The sequence below is a fragment of the Amphiprion ocellaris genome, chromosome 1 (genome assembly GCF_022539595.1).
Source record: "Amphiprion ocellaris isolate individual 3 ecotype Okinawa chromosome 1, ASM2253959v1, whole genome shotgun sequence".
NCBI classification, from domain to species: domain Eukaryota; kingdom Metazoa; phylum Chordata; class Actinopteri; family Pomacentridae; genus Amphiprion; species Amphiprion ocellaris.
Window position 1 is genome coordinate 24,227,739 of NC_072766.1, and position 24,659 is coordinate 24,252,397.

General features: G+C 40.1%; 1 protein-coding gene across 9 annotated transcripts in view; it reads left to right on the plus strand.

Annotated features, from left to right (window-relative positions):
* The window catches only part of LOC111587385 (A-kinase anchor protein 13), a 107,788-nt gene extending 84,336 nt beyond the window's left edge, over positions 1-23,452 (plus strand). For 8 of the 9 annotated variants that reach the window (XM_055009601.1, XM_055009600.1, XM_035942492.2 and 5 more), the window contains 16 exons: positions 517-773; positions 1,189-1,314; positions 1,668-1,785; positions 5,093-5,341; positions 5,493-5,569; positions 7,103-7,284; positions 8,317-8,399; positions 8,523-8,711; positions 11,345-11,491; positions 13,085-13,158; positions 14,085-14,129; positions 15,826-15,876; positions 16,147-16,419; positions 17,256-17,435; positions 17,911-18,190; positions 20,499-23,452. In XM_055009601.1, the coding sequence (XP_054865576.1) occupies positions 517-773; positions 1,189-1,314; positions 1,668-1,785; positions 5,093-5,341; positions 5,493-5,569; positions 7,103-7,284; positions 8,317-8,399; positions 8,523-8,711; positions 11,345-11,491; positions 13,085-13,158; positions 14,085-14,129; positions 15,826-15,876; positions 16,147-16,419; positions 17,256-17,435; positions 17,911-18,190; positions 20,499-20,551 (2,384 nt within the window). In that variant the 3' untranslated portion in view covers positions 20,552-23,452. The remainder of the gene's footprint in view (positions 1-516; positions 774-1,188; positions 1,315-1,667; positions 1,786-5,092; positions 5,342-5,492; positions 5,570-7,102; positions 7,285-8,316; positions 8,400-8,522; positions 8,712-11,344; positions 11,492-13,084; positions 13,159-14,084; positions 14,130-15,825; positions 15,877-16,146; positions 16,420-17,255; positions 17,436-17,910; positions 18,191-20,498) is intronic. The other variant, XM_055009605.1, reaches the window with a different exon arrangement.
* Positions 23,453-24,659: the final 1,207 nt, after the last annotated feature.

The window sequence follows — 24,659 nt, forward strand, 5'->3', positions numbered from 1 at the left end:
TCATTTTAAGCACAGAAAACACCTAGAAACAATGAATTAATGCCTTTAATCCCCAGATTGGTAGTATGAAAGAAAAATTCACAGTTTTATCACCTGATATTGCGCTTGTTATTTTCAAGTATGTTGGACTTTGATTCTGTTTTTCCTCAGCCAGCCTTGATGACTTTCTCTTGAGTTTGTTTCAATTGCATCTACAAGTCTCAACGGTCTGTTGAGGCTTTACTTAATTTACCTAATTTAAGTACGCGTTGATACATCCTGTTTACCGTGGAAGTCCCTGAGATCCCTCTTGCTTTTGATTTGAATCTACTTGCGGCAAATCTCATTGACATTATTCTGAAAAGCCTATTCTCAGTTATATAAACTCTGCATTGACATGCAAAAATAATGAATTCCATAAAACTCTTTGTAGAACTCTGACATAGAATATGTGGATTCTTAGGTGTGTGAAGGATATAGAAACTGCAGCTTATGTGATCATTTTGAAAAGGTATCACTTTCTTTTATGTCCTGCAGAGCTGATGCAGACAGAGATGCATCACATCCGGACGCTGCGTATCATGTCAGAAGTGTACAGCAAAGGCCTGCAGAAGGAGGTGCAAATGGAGCCGCAGACAGTGGAGAAGCTGTTCCCTGCTCTGGATGAACTCCTGGATCTCCACACGCAGCACCTCCTGCGCCTCCTGGAGAGAAAGAGGGAGAGCCAGCTTGAGGCGGGGACCTTGGACGGAGGATTCATCATCAGCAGGATTGGAGACATCCTGGTCAGCCAGGTCAGTAGAGGAAGTGGTGATGTGGTCCTACTTTTTAAATTATTTTAAAAAAATGTTTGCAGGAGACTTTACACAATTTATAATATTACGTACATAACAAACATTCCATTATCTAGACTTTTCCTAAGTTAAAGGTAGGTAAAGTATTATACTGTCAGTGATTTTAATCCTTAGCTAATGCTAACCTTTTTATTTGCCGCATAAATACACGTTTTATGTGAAGTTGCACATTCTGAACTAAATATTGCACCGAGTAGTGCCTACAAATCCCAAACATTTCTCTCAGCTCACTCTTAAAGTTCTGAAACTTTAAAATTAGACCCCAACCACATACAACATTACAGCTTTTTAACTCTCTTTGCTATGCTGTACAGTGTTTGCTTTGTGTATTCATATCTGTCAAATCATGTTCTAGTTCTCAGGATCCAATGGTGAAAGTATGAAGAGGGTTTATGGAAGATTCTGCAGCCGCCACAACGAAGCTGTCAACTTCTATAAGGACCTCCTGACCAAAGACAAACGCTTCAAAGCCTTTATCAAAGTTAGTGTGAGCCTTTTCTCTTGCATATTTATCAAGTATCTGCCAAGAAGCAGTGGTACTTTCTGGAGAAGTCTGTTTTCATGCTTTTTTTTTTTTTGCTGAATTATTGTAGAGGATGTCTGGCTTTCCAGACATGATTGTTTTGGTTGAATAGGGTTCTAACAAACATTGTTTTCTCTTGTAGAGACTACTTGTTGTAGTGTTAAGCAAAAGGCCTGTTCTTCTTCCATGTTGAGTTCATTACTGCTTTATTATTCTACAGAGAATTTAAGGTTTCTCCCTAGGTTATGTGAAACCCTGCTACCTGTTGTGTTGGCATGTTTCACTAAAGTACCTTTTGTTGATTGTTTCAGAAAAAGATGAGTAGCAGCATTGTGCGGAGGCTTGGTATCCCAGAATGCATCCTGCTTGTGACCCAGAGGATAACAAAGTACCCTGTGCTCATTCAAAGAATGCTGCAGCACACGAAAGGTTAGTTTCACGTTGACCTCTTCTCACTAGTCATCCATGTTTTTTTGTGTATGTGTAACCATTAGCACTGGGGAAATGGAAGAAGGAAGATCCTGAATGAACACAGATTGATAATTCCAGGCTAAGTGCAGGAGTTTCTGCCTTAAAGTGTATCAATAGGGTTTGGGTTAGTATACTAGTGTACAGTATACTGTATTATGATATTTCTTCCCTCTATGCAGCGCAAGGGAGTGCATTTAAAGTCATAGGTTTAAAGTCAGTAAAGAAAAATATCACATTATGTATTTAGATTTTTTTCTTTGCTGGGGTGCCTTAATTATTCTTGCATTGATGGGATTGTTTCATAAACTTGACAGAAATAAGACAGATTAAGGCCAGTCATTGCATTAGTACACAGGAAATGGTGTCAGTATATAGATTGTGAAAGGAACAAGCTGATTTGCAGTTCAAACCACTACTAAACTTTTAGTAAGACAGTTCTTTTTAGGAAAGTAAAGTTTTAGGAGTTATTGAGATGCATAAGTTTTACCACATTGGCCCATTTGCTGAATGTCAAATTCATAAGAAGTGTAAATGCCATCTTACTCTGAAGCAGTTTCAGGCTTCAATCACCTGGAGTTAACTGTTCATGTGAAATAGTGTTTCCAAACTTGTAGAAAGAAATTGAAAAATCTTTACATATTATTCTATAATTTATATTTACTTGAAAGTATTATTTACATTAATATTTGTCACAGCATTTTGATCCTGAGAAAAGACAAAATGATCTCAAAATACCTAATTATAGCTATTTTTTCTTGTACGAGTACAGCTCTTGTCGTACACTGAAACACAACCCACACTGTGGCACTTGTTTTAGGAAACATCCTGAAAAGTAGAATTTCTCACACATGCTTTCATATATTTTAAGAAAAATGAGACATGTTTTGGATGGATGTTTTAAGGATAATAGATCAAGCATAATTCGAGGAGCTGAAAAATTTCACACCATATTTATATCTGATTTAAAGCAGCTCGTCAGCTGCCCTCCCACTGTGTACATTCTCTCTAATCCTTCCCCAAAGCCTGTTTATAGTTCTATGTGGGATGGGGGAGCTCTGACTTAATCCCCAAGGTGCTTTAGGAAGAGTCTCTCCTGCCAACTTTGACATATACTGAGAGGAAATAACACACTCACAGTTAGAGATAGTATTTTGATACATAGAAGCACTGAAGGGCAACAGACATAGCAGGAAAATGTTCCACTTTTGTGAAAAATGCTACATATTGTGTCCAAAACTCAAGAACAAACATGCATATCAGAGACATATCGACACTGGATTTTCCCTCAGTGTGCAGAGCTTGAGGCCACTCAGTATTGATATTGTGATAGTTCCCAACATCTTGGGAATCTTCTCAGGGCACTTCACATAGTAACATCCAGACCTTAAAATATTACATGATAGAGGGAATCCAACTATTACCTTTGAGCAGTACTTGGTGACAGTGAGAAGAAAATACTCCCTTTTCACAGGAAGAAACCTCTGGCTAAACCAGGGTCAGGGAGGGCGTCCATCTGCCTCGATGACTGGGATTAGAGGAGAGCAGAGAGCAAAAAGGATAGCAGTGAGAAACAAATACCAAATCAGAGAACAATAAACACAAACAATGGAACAGTAAACAATTCATTTTAAGTCATGCAATGGTTCAGCCAATGCCAAGGTGAACGATAGCTTTTATATGTGCAGGTTCCAGTGGATATCCATATGAACCACATGCTCATCTCCATGTACAGGATCACACTTCAGTTAGATGAAAGGTAAAGGAATAGATTGAATAGGTCCACATTTGGAAAAGACACTCCTACTGAGGGTCATATAGGAAGACTCTGGTGTCTGTCCAGTATATGTAAGGCTACAGTTACCAGCTGGTTAGCTAAGCTTAGCATATAAAATCAGAAGACAAATAAGCAAACTCCCCAAAATGTTGATTTATGAATTACAGCTTTGATATCCCAAAGGAGCAATCTGGCTCACAGACAGCAGTTGATGATAGTGAAATACTAATCTATCTATCTATCTATCTATCTATCTATCTATCTATCTCTCTCTCTCTCTCTATATATATATATATATATATATATATATATATATATATATATATATATATATATACATATATATATATATACATATATATATATATATATATATATATATATATATATATATATATATATATATATATATATATATATATATATATATATATATATCAGCTAGCATCTGATGTAAAAGACCACTTAGATCACTGACACAGAGGTCAAACCTACACCTTCATGGAAGCACTTTAGATGACCTGTACTTTCTGCATTGTTCTAAGGTATTATTTCCTCAGTCAATTTCTCACTCTGGGGTCCAGTGGGGTCCTTATATCAGTTACCTTTCAGTGAGTCTAAGGAAAATGTCAGTGCAGCACCTGCCAAAGTGGTTATCAGCTTAGTGCAAGAACATCATCTAATCATCAGTGTGCATTCTTTAAGCTCGTTCACACTCGACATACATGGACATATTGAATGGCATTTTCAGAAAAATGGTAGATAATTTTGGTTATGAAAGCAGATGTACTGTACTGTGTATCTGCTGTAATTAACCTACAGAGCAGAAACTGTGAGTTGATGTTGCATACAGAGTTACTGGCAGGAAAGATAAGTGCCATAAAGCTTTGAGATGCAGTAATCTTGCTGAAGGAAAGTTCACAAAGAACTCATCTCTCTTTCTGGAGAAGGAGGAATGTAGGCAAGGAACACAAATATCCAAAATGTGAGGGCCGCATGTGTAAGTGCAGTTTTGGCACAGCGTCATTTTAGTTCCATTAAGTTGTATTTTTTATTTTAAATTACAGCAGAATAAGAGTAGTGCAAGAGATGAAAGAAGCAAAACTCAGTACCCATGGATGAGGTGTAGGTGACTTTATAGAAATATGTGTGCCCAACTCATTAACTAAAGCCATAAGAAAGCTTTCAGCACTCTCTGCAAGCGAGTGGAAATCCAGGCACAGTTAAATGCCAGAATGAGAACCGAAATGTCACTTCATCCTCTGCTGTGCATAAACACCTGCTCAGCTGTGCCACTTTACCCAGCAGGTTTTAGTGTGTTCATCTGGAGCTGCTAAATTACCAAATGGACTTTCTCAAATATAATTTGCCTGCATTTGTGCCCTTGTTGGTTTAAAATCTTAATCCACTAATAATCTGGTACAAGGCTAAGTGGTGAAGTCAAACCTGAGCTACGCTGTCGCCTTTCTGCCCTCTCTATGTCCACTACAGAGAACCAGGAAGACTACGATGACCTGACAGAGGCGGTTCGGCTCGTGAAGGAGGTGATCGCAGCGGTTGATAGCAAGGTGAACGAGCATGAAAAAAGACGGCGTCTGAAGGAATTCCACAGCCGAATGGACAGCAAATCCATCATGATGATGAAGAGCGGTCAAATTTTCGCCAGGGAGGACCTGCTGAGGAGGAGGCTGATCCATGATGGAGCACTGCAGCTGAAGAACATGCAGGGTAGACTAAAGGGTGAGGAGATGTTTGCTATTGTTTTACCGGCTAACAAATTCTATTTTTTTTGCTCTTTTTTTTTTTTGCAAATATGTGAAATGTGGAAATACGTTCATGTGTTTGAACTTTTCACTTATCGAAACAACTCTTTCTTCTGTGGGTTTTCCAGAGGTCCATGCTCTGCTCCTATCAGATGTCTTTGTCTTCCTCCAAGAAAAAGACCAGAAATATGTGTTTGCCATGCTGGTAGGTTCTCACTGTCATTTCTCTCTCTCTCGCTCCATCTCTTTATGCCTTTCTTAACTCTGTCTCTTTTTCCTTTCCTCACATAACATCTTAATAGCATTACCAGAGATGATGTTGTCATATTTTCCTATCCTACTGTTGTTGCTGTTAGTTTTAGCTGGCCTTCTTGGCTTTCCCATTGTGCAATAATGCAATAATCCCTGCTTCTAGCTAACACACTAGCTGCACCTAATAAAGCAGATCTGGCCCTGGGCTTCTAACCCAGCTGTGATAAATCATATAGATTTGAGTCGTTTTTTCCGTGTTTACAGGACTCACAGTTTGATGATATGACACGACACACTCTCTCACAGTCACACACTCACATTACAGGGAATGAAAACAGTGGAAGGCCTGTGGCATAATAATCACATCCATCAATGAAAAAAAAAGGCCTGGCATGTTTGAGTTGGGGCTGTTGACACTGAAAAGGGGAATAACGTGGTTCTAAGTAGATGTGAACAGGCTTGTGTTCTGGGGAGAATATGCCTCAGTTCTGTAGATCACCATTGGCACACACAGATAGAAGCAACAAGATCATAGATCACCATTACCTGGGCAAGAGATAGAACATATTCTTGTAAAGTTAAAATGACAATGGATTTTAGGGAAGAGACCAATCCATCACTCTTCGATGGATAGATTTGGACTGTAACAACACTCATCTATTATATGCAAGAATACTTGGTCTCTGCAATAATTCTGTCCTCTTTATTCTGGACACGAAGCGTTCCCTGCCGCCTGTTTTTTAGTACAAATTCGACCATTCTGTTTCCACAAGTAGTCTTTCCTCACTGAGCTGCAGCTGGGTGAAGGTAAAAACAAACACTTCAGACCCGAAAAACACTCTTACGAGATACCCAGTTGATTTAATTTGAACTTCAGAGCAGAGGCTTTAGCTTTTGTTCCAGTTGTTTACAGTGTAGTCACACTAGGAAGACAAACACAAAAAAACTTAACCTATTCTTACACCAACAAGTGGTTGCAAGAGAAACACTGGAATGTGGTTACAACTTTAGAGTTTTACTGGATAGAGCAGAAATGAAAAGCATTTGGTGGTGTTAGTGTACTAACGTGCTTCACAGTGTTGGCAGCCTGAACGATGCAGAGTTAGCCGCTGACTGATATGACAATAGCATTGAACCTGAATCTCAGTTTGTCCCCTTCTTTTGTCTTTATACTCTCGCCCCTTTCCTCACTTGTTCTATAATCCTTCTTTTTCATACTGACCTTCCTTCTGTCTGTCCCTTTATGTCTGCACTTGGTTCTGTCTTTCTTCCCGTCATTATCTTTCTGCTCCTCCACCCCTCCTTTTCTTCTGTTCGTCAATCCACCATTCTTCCTGCCTTTTGCATCCTCTCGCCATGTCTTCCCTCCTCCCCCTTTCTTCCCTCTCAACCCTCCCACTGTCATCTTTTTCTTTTTTTTTTCATTCTCCTCCCATGTCGCCTCCATCAAACCCTCCCCTTCTTCCTCACCCCTTTCTCACTGCAGGACCAGCGCTCCACGGTCATCTCCCTCCAGAAGCTGATTGTCAGGGAGGTCGCGAACGAAGAGCGCGGCCTCTTCCTCATCACAGCAGGCATAGAGAAGCCGGAGATGATGGAGGTTCTTGCCAACTCGAAGGACGAACGCAACACCTGGATGCAGCTAATACAGGAAGCCATGCAGTCCATGTGAGTGTCACTCATTTACGTGTTCATTTCAGTGTTTCTACTTGAATACATTTGTGGATAAATATGCTAATATTTTTTGCCAGATGGATATTTTAAACATTTTGAATTAACATTTTTACTTCAGCATTTTAATCCAAACTTGTACTCTGACCTAATCTTCCCCATTTTGTGTAACCTGTAAAATCAACTGCCAAACAAACTCTCCACTCGGCACTGGCCTCTTAGAGTTCACCCATGTGCATCTGTGTTGTAAACCAGGAGTTAGACCCAGCCCAGTTCTCTAGATACTAATATATGGGAGGTTGTGATAGAGCACAGTGCTGTCAGGAGGATTAGCAGCACTCTACCTGGGGATGGGATGTACTCAGGGACAGTCTAATGCTGGATTGGCTTCAAGGGCAGCTCGCTATAAGCAGAGGATTATTCGAATGCAGCCAGCGGGAAGGAGAGCGATTTAGTACTCTGTCTCGCTCCCTCCCTGTCTGACTTGTGTCAAAACACAAAATTGAGATCAAGCTATTGGCAGGAATAGAGATAAACGAAAGTGATGATCTGGCTGTGTTCCCCACCAAAAAATATCACATACTCTCAATGTTGTCTGTTGTCCTGTGGTAGTAATGTTGCTCATAGTGATTGTTTGTAGATAGGACTAAGGCTAATCATCATTTCATTAATCCTTTTTTATTTTAGGAGAAATCTGTATGTCTGAAAAATGGCAGAAGTTGGTGAAAATAATTCAAAATATCCCCGAGCTCAAGCTGACATTTTCACATCGATTGTTTTTTGTCTGATGTACAATACAAAGGCTCCCAATTCTCACTTTATAGATACAAAGCAGTAAATGTTCCCATTTTCAAAAGCCACAACCAACAAATACTTGATATTTGTGACTGATGAATGACTTACTTTTTGTTGATTATGTAAGCGATTATTCTGTTAAATTGTTGTAAGTAATGGTTGTTCGTAAATCTTTAATCAAGTGTAATTTGCTAGATGTAGTACATTATGTTTATTTATTCCTTGATTTGACAGAGAGAAGGATGAGGATGAAGGGATTCCCAGTGAGACAGAAGATGACAAGAGACAACTAGAGACTAAAGCCAAAGAGATGAGAGGTGAGTGAAACCTGTTTATTGTGTTTGTGTGAAACAAAGCAAAGACACATTTGCTTGAAATACCACGTAATGTTTTTCTTCACTGTGGGCATGTCTTCCTGTGTGTCTGTCTCTGCTGGTCAGATCTGTTGCGGCAGAAGGATACAGAGATCATGTCTCTGCTGGAGGAGAAGGTGCGGCTCTTCAGAGGGATGTGGGAGGGCCTGAACGCAGGTGAGGCGGCCTGCCGGCAGGTCGAGCCTTTCTTTCGGTCCGCCTGCAGCCTGGAACCACCCAGGGGGGCGTCCATCATGAAAGATGCCCTGCAGGAAGGTAAGACAGAGAAAGAGAGGGGTTACAATGGTGCAATGCTGTAGATTCAGCATTCATTGAGTGTTCTTTGCAATAATGCGGAATAGACTGAAGTTAAAGTTAGGGAGACAGCTCCTTTTCTCAGTTTCCATTCGTATATATCATGGTACATTATGACTGAAACGTTTAACATGAACACATAAGGTTTACAACAATTACACGTAATGTCAGTTTTGCAACCTGCAAAAATGTCACACATGCTGTACCACCCATGTACTGTATAAAGTTCCTTCTGTGGTTGCAGACACATTGTTGACATGTAGTGATGTTTTCATTCTTACAAGGAAGCATGCAATAAGGTAGCAGTATGTTAGGTCAACATTTTTACACCTGACGCCAAACCTCATCTCCCCCAGCCCCCACGTAAACAAGAAGTGCATCTTAAACCACATTTTTCTAGATATTTTTCAAATTGACACTGTTAAAATAAAACGGAACTAACTACTATGCAAACCCACTGATATAGAGACAACTCCCTGAACTTCTTTGGTTGTTTACATCAGTAATTACAGACAACAGTACGAGTATGAGCAACAGACCACTCTGCATTTTTTTCTGGCAAATTCATCAGTAGTTACCACTGGTAGTATGACTACTATCTGTTAGTAGTGTGCATAGCAATTCATAATATGCTCGACATGGAGGATCTATGTCATAATCTGTTGCTGGTATTAAAACCACCACTACCACCATCAATACAGCAGATTTAGCAGGTTTTTTTGTATGATAGGATTTTTAAAGGAGACGGTATGACTTGTCATAGTGGAAAAACCCTCAGCTGTTGCAAACAAAAATTAATGATGACTCCGTTCCGTATTAAGTGTCCCTCTTAGCTTTGCCAGCGAGCCACAATACAAAATAGCAGGACTGTAGCACCAAACCATATTGCTGATTTATATCATTAATTAGACTTGTGATTTTTATGGTGTGACAAGTCAAAATGTTGCTGTGAAAAAGGCCTATTGTTTGTACAGAAATAGTTGCATCTGGACACAGTTTTACTGGCACATGTTGGCAGTTTCAGCCAGCTTCATCTACAGTTTACAATGCAATTTGCATAAATTTCCCCTACCACTCATTTTTGAGTCTGCATATGAATAGGCTGTACTTTGGCAACCATCTGGAGGGATACACGGTCACTAATCCTTGATCCAAAACAGAAATCGGATGGTCTACACTACTAATTGATTTTGCATGACACTGGTCTGATTTGTATGTTAAGAAACCTCTTTACTCATTCAAATCCTTTAGATGGGAGTATACCCTGTTTCAAAACTAATTGGCTTGGTAGTTAAATCTCAACAGAGCTTCAGAGAGCAGAAGTTTAAGAAAGAGAGTGTTTGTGTTTTTGGATGGTTTTAAAAAAGTATGTAGAAAACATTAAAGCAGTCAGGATGTGTTTCGGGATTTTATTCCAGTTCTGTTTGCTTGGCAGCCCTGTTCATCAAATGTGCATGATAAGAAAGAAGTGAACTGAGACAGCTACTGTATATTGTGACAAAGGGAAAAGACGTGGAGAAAGACAGTGAAGCACACTGCATTCTCTTCCCATTAAGATGACTTTAAATTTAAACAACTGGGTCTGGAAATATTTTTGAAAGACTGGAAAATGAAACTTTCACACATATTTCAAAGGTTGTGTGTTCTAAAAAATATTCTGAAGAAAAACCGAACTTGTTTCCAGGCCCGTTTGGTTTGTTGTAGTAATAATTATTGTTTCAATAAAAATATAATTAGTAGTTAAAACATTGACTTATTTGCTTTTCTTATTGTCTTCTGTTCAGTTAAAAATGCACAACAATAAAAATCCTGTCTCCTAACCACCAGCAGGTGTTTCCATGTGAACGAGTTGAGTTACTCTAGTGGTCAGAGCTGTGAGCTATATGAGGAAGCCTTATACAGCTCACCCTGATTTTTAAGTACATCTGTAGGCAAGGACTGTTCTACAAAAAGACAGAGTTAGTTAAAAATACCAGGGATTTGTTTTGCAGTCTACAGGTTTGGTAACTATGTGACAGTGGAAAGAGGAATAGTCGGCAGCTCTCATGCAGAATAGATGTGTGAAGAAGAACTTCTGTAATGATTTTCACTTTTGAAACTAGCAGCCAAGGTCTAGCTACACTTCTACAGAACATCTTTTTCACCTCCTCCTCCTACACCCTGGAGCAATAATTGTCCTTATTTGATATGTGAATTGGCAGCAGTAATGTAATTCTCCTCCTGAGGTTATTGTGTTTTATTGTGAGTTTGCATCCCCCAGCAGCAGCTTGGATTCTCCCGATTTTCACTGGAAAGGTCACAGTGCTGCATCTATAATATACACCGTATGCTTCTTGCAATATGTCCGTCTTTCCAGAGTTTATATGAATTTCAGACTGCAAAGATAGTTAAACTTTTAGTAACCAAAGAGCTCCTTTGGTTCAAGCAGCTTGTCAATAGTTGCTTAGCAACAGGAGCCAGCACCAGGTTGAAAGCAGAAGTGCCTGCTAGGATTCATGCAGAGCTGAACTGTAACACAGTTAGCTGAGATAATTCACTTACTGACCTCAACATTGATGTTTGCTTGTGTGTGTTTGTTTGTGTGTGCATGACAGTGGAGACGTTACAGGCACTAGTGAACGGCAGCCTGGGAGGGGCGATGGCCAGCGTCCAGGAGGGAGCAGGCGCAGGGCCGGTGTGTTTGCCCCGTCGCGCTGAAACCTTTGGGGGCTTCGACAGTCACCAGATGCACAGCAGTAAGAGTAAGTCTGTTGCTCTGGATGTGTGCTGATGCCAGTTTTCACAGAAAGATTGTGCAATCCAGTCTGGCGGTCAGGCTGTAACAGTGAAACACACTGAACCCCCACCTGCTTGTCCAGATAACTGCATTGACTCAGTGACTGGACTGCAAATGTGTACTGATGCTGCTGAAAGCCCAGCACAGTGTTAAATGTAAAATATTTCATTTTTCATCTTAAAACAGATTTTTGGTGGTCCCTTAACAGCAGGCGCCACACTCAGCATTTCCCACAATGCTCCTGTTCAGTGCAGTTAGATAAAACATTTTAGATGGGGGCTTGGACAGTAGAGCTGAAGCTTCCTGGGGGAAATGTGGCCTGGGGCGATACCTCTGAACTGCTGGCTTGCAAGCTGAAAGTGTGGCAGATACTGAGCCATGAAAGTTCCAGATCTCTACATCCTTAGCAGTACCTGGAGGACTGATGCAAAGCGATGACACCTTTTATCAGGATGAGGATTTTTTTGAAAAACTGTAGCTTTTATTTGATTCAGTACACAAATAGAACAGCAAATACGAACACTACAGACTGTCAAGACATTATACCACTTAGATGAAATGCGTGACTCTGTCAGTGATATTAGAATTAGTTTAATTGCATTAGTATTTTAGTTTAAAGTTAGGCTTTAAAAGGATTTTTGTAAGTTATGCATGAAAATACAAATGCAAAGGAAATCAAAGTGCCAACCAGGAGGGCACTTGAAGAGCACGTTCCTCCACCAAGTTCAATATCCTACCGTGCAAATTTTAAAAAATGGTCCTGATCTGCACCAATATTTGATCAATTCTTCGACCGGTACACCAGTTTTCTGACACGGCAATGAGTCAGCAATGAGTCATAAATACCTGATGATGAAAAGCTCACTGAGTACTGACTGACAGAAAGCTTGTGTATCTCAAAGCAGATTTCCCATCTTATCTGTAAGTCTGGTCTTTCCAGTGTTGTTCTTAATGTTTTTTCCCTTAAAAAGGACCATTTTAAACTATCAAGTGCCTTTTAGCACTGAAGAAATGATGGCCACCGAAGAAGACCACTTAGTATGAAAAGCATGAACCACACTAGATTATCTGTATCATGTCTGTTTGTGATAAACAGAAATAGTCAGTATAACTGGCTTGCACATTTTGTACTAGTAAACACAAAATGCCTCTAAGGCCTGTCAGAAATAAATTTTCACCTGGGATTTTTACAGTCTTCCCCTTTCCATTACTTAGAGGTGGTACAAAAGCAAAAACTCTGTATTTGTGGAAACATGATAGAGTTTAGTCCTTTAGGTGAGCTTTGAGCTGGTATTACTAGAAAATGATATACATTGTTAATCATCACAACATTATTTCACATTTACTTACCCAAAAAGCTATAACATCAAATAAAACATTAATTTCTGCTCCAAGCATACATATTTATTTTATCTGTAAGGCATTGTTTCAGCATGTAAGATCATCATTTGCGTATTGTGTCCCTGTTCTCATAGAGTTTTGCAGAACACCTGTTCTTGAGTGTGTAGTGTTTGCTGACTGATTCATCTTTTCTCTTGTGGTTTTCCCTTTTTGTCAGGTGGAGACAGAGACGAGAGTGAGGATATGGCAGGAGATCTGCGCAGGACGGAGTCCGACAGTGTTTTAAAGAAGGTCGGTATCTCAGCAGCCAATTATTCTTAACTCTGAAGCCGCTATGCCCCCATGCCTCACATAGAACCTGAGGGCATGTGTGGGGGTGTATTTGTCCTCCAACATTAACAATACCATTAAGATGAATTTAGATGCTTCTCTGCCTCCAGTGAATTAGCCTCTTGACTCTCCCTGCCAGGTCCCGTTGCTAATGGCGACCATCAGTTGTGTAAGAATTCAATAGTGGATGAAAATGAATGGACCGCCTTTAGGTGCTGCTATTATAGCTCTGCACTGTACGCCAGCCTTTGTAGTTAGTTATCCTGCATATATCCAGCAGCCGGACTGCACATAATTGTTTCTTGAATGTTTTAGCAGAGTCAAGCTACTGTAATGTGTGGTTTGACAAAAGCAGCTTTTTCATCCCTGAGCAAACTAGTCTCCAGGACATTCCTTGTAAACCCTGCTCTCTGAACAAAACAAAAGGGAAGCATTTGATTTTTCTTAACATTTCATCCTGGGCATGGAGCCAAAGTTCAAAGAGAGTTCAGCAGTAAAAGAACGAAGCTGTGCACAAGTCAGAGTCATCATTAAAAACACAATGCAGTTAATTCAACCATTCCATTTTCTGTTGTGTTCACATTCGTTTGTGTTCTTCTTTGTAAATGGAAGATTCATTTTTAGAGATGTCCAACTCATCTTAATTTTTAAAAAAAGCTGCAAGGATGCTGTATTACTGCATGACTCGTACATAACGTTGCCGGATACAATTAGATTTTGCAGCACACCCATATGTGCAGCTTTAATCACATTCAGTCAGCAATTTATACAGTATACAGACAGATGTTCACATACAGTACACAGGCAAAGATGCACTAGTAGATGTAAGCATGTGAGAGTATCACCATGTTCTAGCTTACTTACTTTGTGTTTGCGTTTGTGTGCAGGGAGGAAACGCCAACCTGCTGCTGCTGCTGAAGAGGAACAGTGAGGTAACACTGACTTCCTGTCACTAACTCAATTAGAGCCCCTGTTTACATGGAAACTGTCAAAACTCTTTATCAACATCATTGTTTTCAGCATTAATCAGTTGATTAGCTGAAACAGCAGTAAAACCACAGATGATGCAGCGGTACCATTACATGTTGGTAGCATTATGCAACACTAAAACCAAGCAATAAAAAACACAACGGTTCCAACTGACAGCAAAACACGTGGCAAACAAAGTAAACTATAAAGGGAAGAAGTCATTTAGTGAAGGCAATAGCAAGCTTTTAAACCAAAATTATGATGAAAGTGAGCAGGAATCTCAAGCAGCTCACGCACAGCAGCAGAATTAGTTACCAAGAGAGAAGAATATAGTTACTGTAGGTCCCATATTGTGCCCCTTGTTAACACAGTAATGAAAGTCTTATATGTCCCCAGAATCCATCTTCAAATTTCTAGCTCAAACTGCTCACAAAGAAAGTGCTCAAACTGATCCACACAACACTTCAGCGTGTCTTGTGCATGTTCGTGCACAGGACGAAGGCAGAGGGAGGGGAGATGGGGAGATAGGATGAGGCAGTGAGGTAGAGACGAACTGTAAATCTGGATTATGTTAACTGTCTAAATATCATTACTAGCTAACCATCAACCAAATTTCTCTAGAGTTGCATACTTCATCTTTTGTGTCACAGAAATATTCTAAAGAACAATGTGAACAGTCCATACAAGACAATAGCCATGCTGGCAGCTATGTGAGACTGTTAACTTAATTCATGTTTTTGTAAGTTAGCAGACAAAATATGATAGCTGTTTGGCAGACAAGGGCTTCATCTGAGTTTAGCATTTTAACATGCTAATGTTTGCTAATTACCACAAGCACACGAATCACTGAGGCAGATGGAAATAAAGTATTTTGTCAGAAAACAAAGCAGTGCAAAAATGCTACATCCTGACCTCATAATGCTACGGAAAAAATCAGAGAATGATCAATGTGATTGTAATTCATCCTAAGAAAGCCAACAATATTGTATCTGTACAAAATGTAGTGCCAATCTAGTCCAGTAGCTGTGCAGCATGGACATCCCTACCAAAAGCCATGACAATCCATCCTCCTATATAATAAATAATAAATAAATACATTTTTAAAAAAGCATAGGTAGAAGTGTATGTATGTATGTGTGTATACATATATATATATATATATGTGTGTGTATATATATATAGATGTCATAGGTAAAACTGTGCATTCTGCTCATTTATTTTTCTGCATTTGTTGTACAGGCTGTTTCTCTGTATTTCTGTGTGATGCCACGACACTTTCTCCAGACGTGCTGCGTTATAAAAGATTTTTATGGTGTTCCCAGTAACATTATTTGGATCACTTTTATGTCCTAGTAAACACTGGTGGCAAACAAAAGGTCAGCATCCCTGTTCCTCTGTCAGTGTATGAAAGGAATAAACGTCACATCTTTCTAAACTCAAGTCACTTTTGGATTTATCTAAAAGTCCTGTGGTAAATTCACATTACATGTAACACGTCTGCCATTAATGGTGTATTTTAACAAGCAAAGTGGAGTGCAGCAATAAGCACGGCAACATCAAACAGTTTTCACTGTGCAGTGGAATTTTCTCCCTTATTACAAGAACACAGCAGGACGTTTTGAGGTTAGGTGATACTCAATGTTCTCTCTTCTCCAACAGCAGGTCCTCCACAGTGTCTCCAACCTGCATCTCCTGCTCAGCACTCTGCAGGTACGATGGTTTCCATACAGGACGTTACAGTGCATCCATGCCCTCCAAATCAGAATTGGGATGATGCAACTCTGTGAAGCCTTTTGCTGTCAATGTAAATTTGAACATTTGTCTTCATGTGTGAAACAAGAAGGAAAACTATTTGAAGTGACGTCATATGTGGTGCAGTGTGAGCACAGCCATACAGACAGAGATAATATTTTGAAGAGCCAAATATGACAGCACTAGCAGGGCTGTCCGACCTAATCTCTCTGGCTCTGTCTGTCCCAGGCGGTGGTAGTCCAACAGGACAGTTTCATAGAGGACCAGCGGCAGGCCCTGAGCGAGCGCTCCTCCTCTTGTACGTCTTTATCACGGCCGTCCTCACGGCCCAGCTCGCTGATTGAGCAAGAGAAGCAGCGCAGCCTGGAGAAGCACCGGCAGGAGTTGGCATCCCTGCAGAGGCAACAGGCAGCTCATGCTGAGGAGAAGAGGAGAAGGGAGAAGGACTGGGAAATCAGGGAACAGCATCTCACTGAAAGAGAGGCTCTGGTGCATGTACAGGTAGCTATGCATCATCTTCTACTAGGTCTGTTTATTATTATGTTTCTTGGCAGCTATAATTTTTAATGTTACCCCTTCCATTTTTCTCAAGAGTGGGATGGATTCGTACTGGAGTAATTCACCTTGTGCAGTGCTTTACCTGACAAATTACAATGTAGCATTGTGCAAGACATGCAGAGTTTCCTGCAGTGCTTTCTAGTGATGGCAGGATGCCTTAAAAGTATAGCTTTGACTGGAACCCTAAAAATTCTACAACTGGATTTAGTTTCGTTGAGATAAAAATTACAGGGTCAAAGGCATTTCATTTGTTAAAAAATGAGGATGAGGTTAACCTTAGCATACTAAGTCAGCTAACTCAAGCCCTTTTTTTTTGTTTAGCATTTGCCGTTAACTTGTGACAAGCTGAACAACAAGAGAAGAAGCTGCTGTAAATTACAGAATTTTACATCTGACCTTTTACATCTTAACATTTCAAATACTGGCTGATTATTAATCTGAATCTGCAAAGCAACAAGTACCTAAAGTTATCAAATAAATGTAGTGGAGTACAAAATACAATATTTCCTTGTAAATGTATGAGTACAACTAAATGGTTGCAGAAACTGGAAATACTCAAGTAAAGTTCCTCACGTGTCTATGTTTCCTTGAGTAGGAATATTAGCAGTCACAGAATAATTTACCCATCCTCAGCAAAGTCCACAACTCCATGTTTCTTTGGCATTAAGAGAGAATTAAATACTAAAAAGACGCATTTCTACCAGTCCTGAAAACATGTGTCATGTTCCCAACTTGTGTCTTTTCAATAAATCAATCCATGTTTCTCCCAACTACTGCAGGAGGAGGAGATACTGAAGCAGCACAGAGAGCTGGAGGAGGAGAAGCAGGAGCTGCAGAACAAGAAGGAGGAGTACCAGAAAGACCTGGAGAGGCTGAGAGACGCCCAGAGGAAGCTGGAGAGGGACAGGGAGGCTGTGCAGCGACAGCTTGACAAAATGGAGGAGGTCCGGGTGTCTGAGGTAAGCAGGGAAGTTAAAAAACTCTGATGACATGATCTGCTGATCCCTGCAGGGAAGCTGCCACTTCTGTCACCCCCTCAACTACAGGGGAATACTTACTGAGCTGGGAGGGGTTTAGTAGCTCGTTCAATGACACTTCAGCAGCGTGGATGTTTATGGATGCTTAAAGCAAAGGCTTGGACCCGGGTCCTTTTGAAAATGAAATTTTAAAAAAGCTCTTGCCAATGTATTAACTAGCAAACGCTTCTGCATCACGCTCCAAACAGCACAGTTCTATTTCCAGGATTTAATGCCAAAATCTCTATATCCACATCAACATTTTTTTCATTTTCCATTTGCATTGAACTCTTTTAGAAACAGTTATGCTCATCATTTAATAACATTCAAACATTGAAATATGCACCTTTCATACATATTCACTCGCAGATGTAGACAACAGCTGTTCATCTGTCTACTCTCTCTCATTTCCTTCCAGAGGACTCCCTCCTCAACGTCTGATGAGTTCCCCGGCAGCTCCCACTCTCTGGAGCTGGACCCGCTGGAGCTCTCCTCCTCCTTGCCCAGGCAGCAGCCCCAGCGGACCAAGGCCAAAGGGAAAGGCCTCAATCCCTTCACCTCATCCTCCACTAACCTCAAGGGCAGCGAAGCCAACAACCAGATCTCAAAGAGCCTCCTACAGCTGGCCAAGAACAAGAGCAAAGACGGGAAGGAGAAGAAGAAGAAGAAGGGCAAAGGGGGGAGCGCACAGTCAGCAGGTAGAGAACGGTGAAGAGGCGGCGCTGCATGGATTTAGCTGAATTATTCAGTGTCTTACAGTGAGTCAGCAAGTTGGAGCTGAGTGTTTTTGTCAAGGACACTTCAGATCAGACACGATGTTTGGTTAGTATTGAAAAGAAGATGTGACGGGTGGCTGTGTGGTTAGATGGATAATGAAAAGAGGAGAATGAATACTGCAGCTGTATAGCTGTTTGCATGCAAAGCTTCAAGGTTTATCATTGTGTTTCGCGTCGCAGTGCATTCTGGGTAGATCATCTATTTCCCAGTGGAAATTTTCAAACAACCAGCCCAAAAAAGTGCTGTTCGCTCTGACTTTGATGAGTGACAAAAGAACTTTATTATTATGACATTATTACCTATGAGAGTCTATGTTTGACTCAGGAAGTTTTAAATATTTGCAAATAATTTATTTCTGCTAAACCACCAATGATAAAACCAGTATTCCATTGTATTAAATTGGGGTTAGGTTCACAATTCCTCCTGTGCTTTCAGTGTAAGTGATGTGGCACAAAATCCACACTCGCTGTTCTCTTTGTACAAAAATATACTCCAAGGTTTGTCTGAAGCTAACATGAAACTTCAACATGCCTGAGTTACATAATGAAAGGGGAAATTTTCCAAAGTTATCCCATTTTAGTACAAAATTCCCTCTTTTTATTACTATCCCTCCACTACTGCAGAGTGCAAAGACACTGGGAAACAGAGGAATCTTTAGACTGAATGTTATTTTTGGAGATGTCCTCTGGATTGAACTAAATCAGACTTCTGAAGTCTCATATAAGCTTCCGACAGACATTGGAATACATTTTTGTACTAAATCAGGACTGTGGATTTTATCTGCCATTGGAGGAGCATGAGGAGGTCCAGTATGCACAGGCAGGAAGATTACAGTAATAGAAACCCATGTCAGTGTTCATATGGGGGCAAGACAGTGAAAAATTGTGAGCCTATCTTGCAAGGAGCCACAGAGAAATGTAACAGGTCTAATTTGGATCTGTGAGTGGTATAGATATTTGTTAAGCCTCTTCCAGACATGTCCTCATTTCTTTTAATCTGCTGGCTTCATGTCTGAATATGCTGGCTTCATGACCATCATGCTCATTTTTCCATAAATGTCAAAATGGTAATCTTGCTTATTCAGACCAAGTAACATTTCTGTATCACTTTAACCACAGCACAAGTCTGAACTGCATGCAGTCACATTAACTATGTGGCACATTCAAATGACAGAACTTTGAGTTGTGTGAAGTGATTTGGAAACTTTTTTTCCACATTTCAGCACCAATTTGGTATAAAGACAACACAGACAGCAAAAGAGAGGAAGTTGCATGCATTTATGCACACATAGCAGCTTGAACTTTATTATTTACTCATAATTGTAAATGATCCCTGACATGAAGATAGGATTGATCAGGTTTAGCAGCTGTCCTCAGGTTGAGTCCTGAGCTTCATCAGCTGTCAGAATATTTTTATTTTGCTGTTCCTAAAATAGCGGGTAGATTATCACCACATGTGGAAAGGATTTCAGTCTTTAGAAAATCATAACAGACTGTTTTTAATTTAGATTATACACCACCTGACAGCAGTTGATTAAAAAGTAGCTCACATTATAGTCAGTCCACTTCGCTGCAGGTGTATAATTCATTTTCTGAGGTGTTTCTAGAGCTCCTACCTTTACTCTGCTTTGCATTGTAGAAGGATAGTGTTCATTAACAGCATATCCAAAAGTTTTGGACTCTCTACATAATCAAACCTGCTTAGGTATCATTTGGGTCTGAGACACAGCTGAGATTTGCTGCAATATTAAACCAGTCAGAAAAGTAAATAATTCAGCTGTCCTACATTTGAGTTGGAGCTTAAACACCCTCACAGCCTGAGCAGGACTTTATGAAATGAAGTAATATTGCACAGCTGCATATATAATTTACTGTTTAAAAAAAAAAAAAAGGAAAAAAAAGAGTTCAGTCTCCCTGTGTGTACAGATCAGCAGCATGTTGCACACAACAACACAGACACAGTAGAAGATGCATAAGGTGCACGTTTGATATGAAAAGCACAGTCGTATTAGAATACAAATACATTTGTAGGCATGAACTGATGACTCTGATATGAGCAGTGAGCTAACATACAGCATATTAAGCTGCTGTCCCTGGCAGCTTTTGACAATTCTTGACGGCACTGTGTGGAGCTCAGTGCGGCTGCTCACTAAATCTCCCTACGACAGATCACAAATCAAAATCCTGTCTAGTGACAGTGACACTGACGCCTCTCCTCTCCTCCTTCCAGACCCCCAGCACCTTCCAGAGCCTTCTCTGGACGGAGAGATCTTCTTCTGCTGAGAGAAGTGGCTGCCCTCCTCATCCTCCTCCTCTTCATCATCATCCTGAACACGTCCTGCCATTCTTACACCCAGAGGAATGTGTTACTGCCAAATACATTCCTGTACGTACTGTACAGTATGTAATACTGCAGTTTACTGCCAGGCCCTTGCCACCTTGAAAAGGCTTTTAGTGAATTTTCCATATCATAGTGTAGACCAATTTAACAGTACACACAAGAAAAAGTGGAAAAATGTATTTTCTTGTATTTGAAGTCCACAGCTTTTAGTTGTTGGAAAATAGAATGTTTTAGGGATTCTGTCATGGTGTGCATTTAGGCATTCATCCATACACTTGCAGTACATAAAAATAGGGGGTGTGGATTAGCTGTGCACTTTGGGGTATTCTCTGTCCAAAAAGCCTCTTTCCTTTTCCAGAGAAATGGTCAGAATTTCTTCATTTTGAAGAATCACACATTTTTGACAGCTCAGTATCGCACTGAAAGCATTTCACAGTGAATTGCCTCTCAAGCTCGACTGAGGCTTCACTGCCTCTCTGTCTGCATGTCTGTTAGGGTCGACTTTCTTCAGTAGTCCATCCTGGCATCAAGTCCCACACCAGCAGGCTGTTATGTTAATTTACAGAATCAGGGCCTTTTCCATGTGACTTCAACCGCACATACAAGCCGTGTCCAAATGCCACTCAGAAACAGACATGAAAGTCAGCGGGCTCCATGTGGCACTGCAAACTCCCCACTCTTAATCATATTCATTGACAGTTAATTGAAAACTGAAGGAAATATGTGTCCTAGCAACATTTCTTAATCCAAAAAGCCCAGTGCTTTTTGTGTTGGTTCCAGTGTTTCACTCTGAGACGCTTCCACAATGAAAGGAAATCGCAGGCTGACATTTCTGTACTCTGATATGACTGCATCCACTAATTTTTTCTCCAGTTTGTCAGCATAATGGAACTGGCACATGATAACTAAAGTAATCCTTGACGATGACTTCAAGCCATCAATCACATTGCTTGATGAGGTTTAAATTTATTTGAATTATGGATATCTCCATTTTGGAGTGAAACTCTTCAGATGAGCGTTTGTATTTTTTTAGGCTCAACTGTAATGAACGGATTGAGACATATCTTCCTGTGTCTAATGGCTCAATTCATATCCTTTAGTGTGTTTTAGAGCCTTGGATGGATATTAGCTTGATCCTCGCTTTATCTGCCTGTCAATGGGCTTTTATGCAGCCCTCATCTTTCATCTGAAAGCAGACAAGCGGGGCTGAACTTCGTTTTTTAATTGCAACTCTGCAGGTAGCATACTAATGGCTTCTGTCTGTTAAAGAGTTCAATTTTCTATATCTCCGTCTTTCAGTTCTGATAATGGACTCAGTAGAAGCACATGGCTGATGGTTTTAGGAAATGGAGGCTGTTAATTTAGGCACAAAACAGCTGGTTAGGAAAAATGACAAAGGACATGAACTAAAACATGTTATGTGTCCCTTTTTAATGACTAGACCCGAGTGTTCTGATCATTTCACATTAATCAACACTCATCAGTGTTGTGAAGCACTTTGGTCCTAAAATGTTCATTATTTTTGTCAGTGTAAGATATCAATCAAGGAGATCTTTGTATTCTGTGGAATTTTTTAATCAAGGGCAACAATGATGACCCAAAGAGAGATAATGTGTTGGAAGTAGATAAAAGATGCTGCGGTTGAACGTTAATGAAGGGGCTGGTAGCTTTTATACAGTGTTCCTAAGGTGATCTGTTGTAATGTTTAAGCCTGTGTTTTAAACCCACTAAGGCCACACTGTGGGCCTCATAACTACCTGCTGGACAGGTAGGAAGGAGAAACAGAAGAAGTTAAAGATGGATCCTTAACCCGTGAAGAGCAGCGACACTGAACTGCTTCCTTGCTGCCTCTTTTGTCTCGTGTTGAAGTGCTTGTTTGTTAACTCGCCGTCTGTGTTGAGGATTTGACTTCATGTCCAGGCTGGTTTATTATAGTGTGTCTTGTAAGAGGCTTACGGGGCCTGCCAATTAGTTGCTTCATGTCTTTTGTTTATGGCTTTGGTGTAATCCTGTCAAAGAAACAGAGGGGAATGGGATTTTTTTCTCTGTCGCTTTAGGTGTGTTTTGACCACTAGGGAGCACTGCACCTATAACTAAATAAATTCACTCCCTTACACAAGAACAACCACAAAGTATGAAACTATTCCTTTCTCTCTTTTTTTTTTCCTATGTTCTCCCTGCTGTGAGAAATTGACATATTTTTCTCAGCAGGTCATTGTCGTACAGAGATAATGTGATGAGCGTGGGCTCTCACACTCGGTGACATTTTCCCCACGGCATTTGTAATTGACTGCAGAAACAAATAAGTTGTCAGAGATTGTAATTGGTTGTTCAGTGGAACCAGTCAGCAGCAGCTTTAATGTGGGGGGAATAAAAGGTTAGAGGAAGCGACCAGCAGAACCACAAACCTGTCTCTGTAAGGGACAATCAGCAGACGCAAGTTGGGAAAATGATGATGATAAGCCTGTCTGTAAGAGACAAGTGTGTCCATCAGGTGAACCCTGCGTAGCCTTAAATCTTAATGATAAAATGCACTAGAGTAGAACCCAGCGTCTTCTCAGGAGAGAGAGGAGAGCTTCTATACCTCTGCTTTGAAACGAAGGAAATGTTTGTACTATACAGATGGTACACAGATGTTTCATTCTCAGCAATGTAAAAAAGGGCAAATGTGTAAATATGATTTATGTATAAAACAAATCAAATGTAAAAAATTAATTGTTTGATTTGTGATTTATTGCAGCATTTTGTAAGAATGTTTTATTTATGTTTTATTCTCACCACCGGGGTGATGAACAATGTAAAGGCATATTTCTCTCATAATAAAAAAGAAATCTTAATACACACATGATATTGTCTGTTTTTTCTGATGGTTTGATGTCTGATGCTAAAAAGCTGTTTGATTTTGATCTGTTAAAAGAAAACTCTCTGTGCTTCCTTAAATCTATGTACAAGCATGACAGTCTGAGTCTATCTGACAATACAGTTTGACATAGTTCCAACGGACTAGCTGCATTTAGTGAGTGTCATGACATTTCCTTAAAATTTGTTATATGGAAACCTACCACCTCCAGTTCACATACATTGAGAAAGGATTCCGTAAAAGTATCTTGTGTGTAGTAGTAAACTTTTCAAATGAACAATATTTGCATCTTCATAGATGGAGGGTTTGCTCAATGAGACTGCACAATCTTATCAGACACCAATTACTATTCCAAGCAGAGCTGTAATTTTCTGTCTTTAAAGTGCCTGGAGGGTATTTAAATGTTAATAAACACGCTAAGAACAACCTGTTGGATTTACTAACTTGTTTTTCTTTATTAAATTTCTTTAACAAAACGGTTACAGGGCCATGCATACTTAATTTGGTACATATAGCATTGCTGTAATAAATAGTTAATGTTTTTAGCTGAGGAAAACAAAGCGTTCATATTTTCTGTTCTGGTCAACAGAAAAATGCCCTTTAAGGGTCACTGATATTGCAGCAAACAACTCCAGATACCTGCTTTGTAAAGATATAGTGGAGTAATGTCCTTAAAAGAGGCTGACGTACCACTCTATCTGTGGGTGTCGCAATCTATACCTCTCTGTTCTAAGTTTTAGTAGCTGGTTCAGCTGTGCATGCATGTTAGTGCATTTGAGACCCTCACTTTGAAACTGTTCATCCTCTCTGCATTTATAAACAGCTTCAGAGTGACCTTCCACACTGCACTAGATCAGTGTAAGTGCAGCACAGTCAGCAGAATCCAAAATCTAAAGAATGTAAAACCAAAATATTTATGTTATTTACATTTGTGCATCAGTGGCTTGGTGGTTAGCACTTTTGCCTTGCAGCTCGAAGATCCCTGGTTCGCATCCCAGCCTTCCCAGGATCTTTCTGCATGGAGTTTGCATGTTCTCTCTGTGCATGTGTGGGTTTTCTCTGGGTACTCCAGCTTCCTCCCACAGTCCCAAAACATGCTGAAATTAATTGGTAACTCTAAAGTGTCTGTAGGTGTGAATGTGAGTGTGATTGTGATTGTTTGTCCAGGGTGTCTCCTTCCTTCACTCTAA